Source organism: Lolium rigidum, chromosome 1 (genome assembly GCF_022539505.1).
Source record: "Lolium rigidum isolate FL_2022 chromosome 1, APGP_CSIRO_Lrig_0.1, whole genome shotgun sequence".
Taxonomy (NCBI): Eukaryota; Viridiplantae; Streptophyta; class Magnoliopsida; order Poales; family Poaceae; genus Lolium; species Lolium rigidum.
Window position 1 is genome coordinate 26,235,446 of NC_061508.1, and position 1,862 is coordinate 26,237,307.

The 1,862-nt window shown below is 57.5% G+C and overlaps 1 protein-coding gene across 1 annotated transcript in view; it reads right to left on the reverse strand.

Annotated features, from left to right (window-relative positions):
* Window positions 1–225: 225 nt before the first annotated feature.
* Window positions 226–1,862, reverse strand: part of LOC124705861 (bisdemethoxycurcumin synthase-like) — a 14,850-nt gene continuing 13,213 nt past the window's right edge. Inside the window, exons 3-4 of the mRNA XM_047237559.1 lie at window positions 1,335–1,837; window positions 226–1,205 (exon numbers count right to left, since the gene is read on the reverse strand). Of these exons, the coding sequence (XP_047093515.1) occupies window positions 226–1,205; window positions 1,335–1,837 (1,483 nt within the window). The remainder of the gene's footprint in view (window positions 1,206–1,334; window positions 1,838–1,862) is intronic.

The following is a 1,862-nucleotide window of genomic DNA, read 5'->3' on the forward strand; positions in this document are numbered from 1 at the left end:
AATGACATGATAGTGACGACGGGTCATAGTACCGTCGCCGATGCGGTAGTCTCCCATTGTTGTGAGTGACTGGATCGATCCTTGTCACGACGACAGTTATTTGAAAATCAGTCGCATAGTACATCAATTCATGGTACATTGACTAGAGCTAGTGCTTGAAGCTTGCTAGTACCAAAAGCTCTTGCAAGGCATATGGGGTTTGAAGCTGGCGTGCTAACCTTGGGTTCAGTGTTTCCGGTTGCATGCACGCAGCACCATCGTCTCGACAGTGATCCCCGGTCCAAACCCAACCAATACCCCCCATTCTTCACCATGACTGCGCCGCCGAATCTCATCAAGAACAAAGATAACCGAGACTCCAGCCATATTCCCGTAGTCCCTAAGCACCCGGCGACTAGCTGCCAGCTTCTCAGGCTCTAGCTCGAGTGCCGCCTGGACGCTGTCCAAGATCGCGCGGCCACCGGGGTGCACCGCCATGAACATGCTGTTCCACCCACCGCTTATTACATGACCGAGAGGCTGGAAGACGTCGAGGAGGCACTGCTCAATATTACTGGCCACCAAAAATGGCAGCTCGCTTGAGAGGCTATAATGTAGGCCAGCTTTGCCGATGTGCCCACTGACGACGTGTTGAGTCCCCGGCACCGTGGCCTGCGAGGAGGACACCATCTCGAAGATAGGGCTCTCCGTAGTGGTATCGGGGTCGGCGCCGACGATAATGGCGCCTGCACCGTCACCGAAGAGGGTATGGGCGACGACCGTATCGAGGCGGGCCTCATCTGGCCCGCGGAAGAAGATGATAGACAGGTCGGCGCAGACCACGAGGACGCGCGCGCCGCGGTTGTTCTCGGCCATGTCCTTGGTCACGCGGAGCGCGGCGGAGCCGGCGGAGCAGGCTTTGAGGTAGAGCATGGTGCGCTGGACGTTGGGGCGGAGACCGAGCAGCGAGGCCACGCGGAGGTCAACCCCAGGCACGTGGGCGCCGGAGTAGGTGCTGACGACCAGGTGGGTGATATCGGCGGCCGGACGGCCCCACTCGGCGATAGCCTTGGCGGCCGCGGCAGCGGCGAGCTCCGGCACAGCGGCTGCTAGGATCTCCTGACGGGCGTCGATGGACGGTAGCCTGCCGTCGAGGAACTCGGGGTGATCCCGTAGCATCTGCTCGTCGTGGTGAAAGTAGCGGTTCTGGATCCCCGTGTTGCGACCTGACATCAGTTGTACAGAAAGAAAGAACGAGCTAGTAATATGCTGGCAGGAGAAGAACAAATCGACTGACTATACACGGAGGAAGGAAGGATCCGTTGCAAACTTGCAAAAGTGTTTTTCGTGCTTACTGATTCTCTTCATCTTGGCTTTGAGCTTGGTGAGGTGCTCGCAGTTGGTGACCCGGAAGTACCAGTCCACGTACTCGTCCTGCGGTATGCAGTTCACTGGGTTTTCTTTGCCGATGGCGAGGACCGTCGCCGGGCCGTCCGACCGCTGCGCCTGCCTGATTCCACGGGCGTCAGCTGGCAGCCTTGACGCGGCTGCCGAGCAGTAAGCTCTCGCGCTTCTGCTGCAGGTTCCATGGCTGCGCAAACTGATGGCGGCCGCAGTGCCGGCCCGGGATGGAATTGGCCATATGACCGCCGCACTAACCGGTGACATTTGGAGGTAGGACTTGGGAGGAAAATCAGGAAAGGTGGCCGATAATCCGTAAAACAGCACCATCCTGGTATTATAAACAGCTAGCTCATCATCTGCACTGTCGCACAAGAGCTGCTCCAAGCTCCCAATGAAACGGTCCGATACAGTGGAGCAACCCAACTCAACGAAAAGATTCTTTGTGTCCCACCAACTATTCCAAACCAATAGATAATACT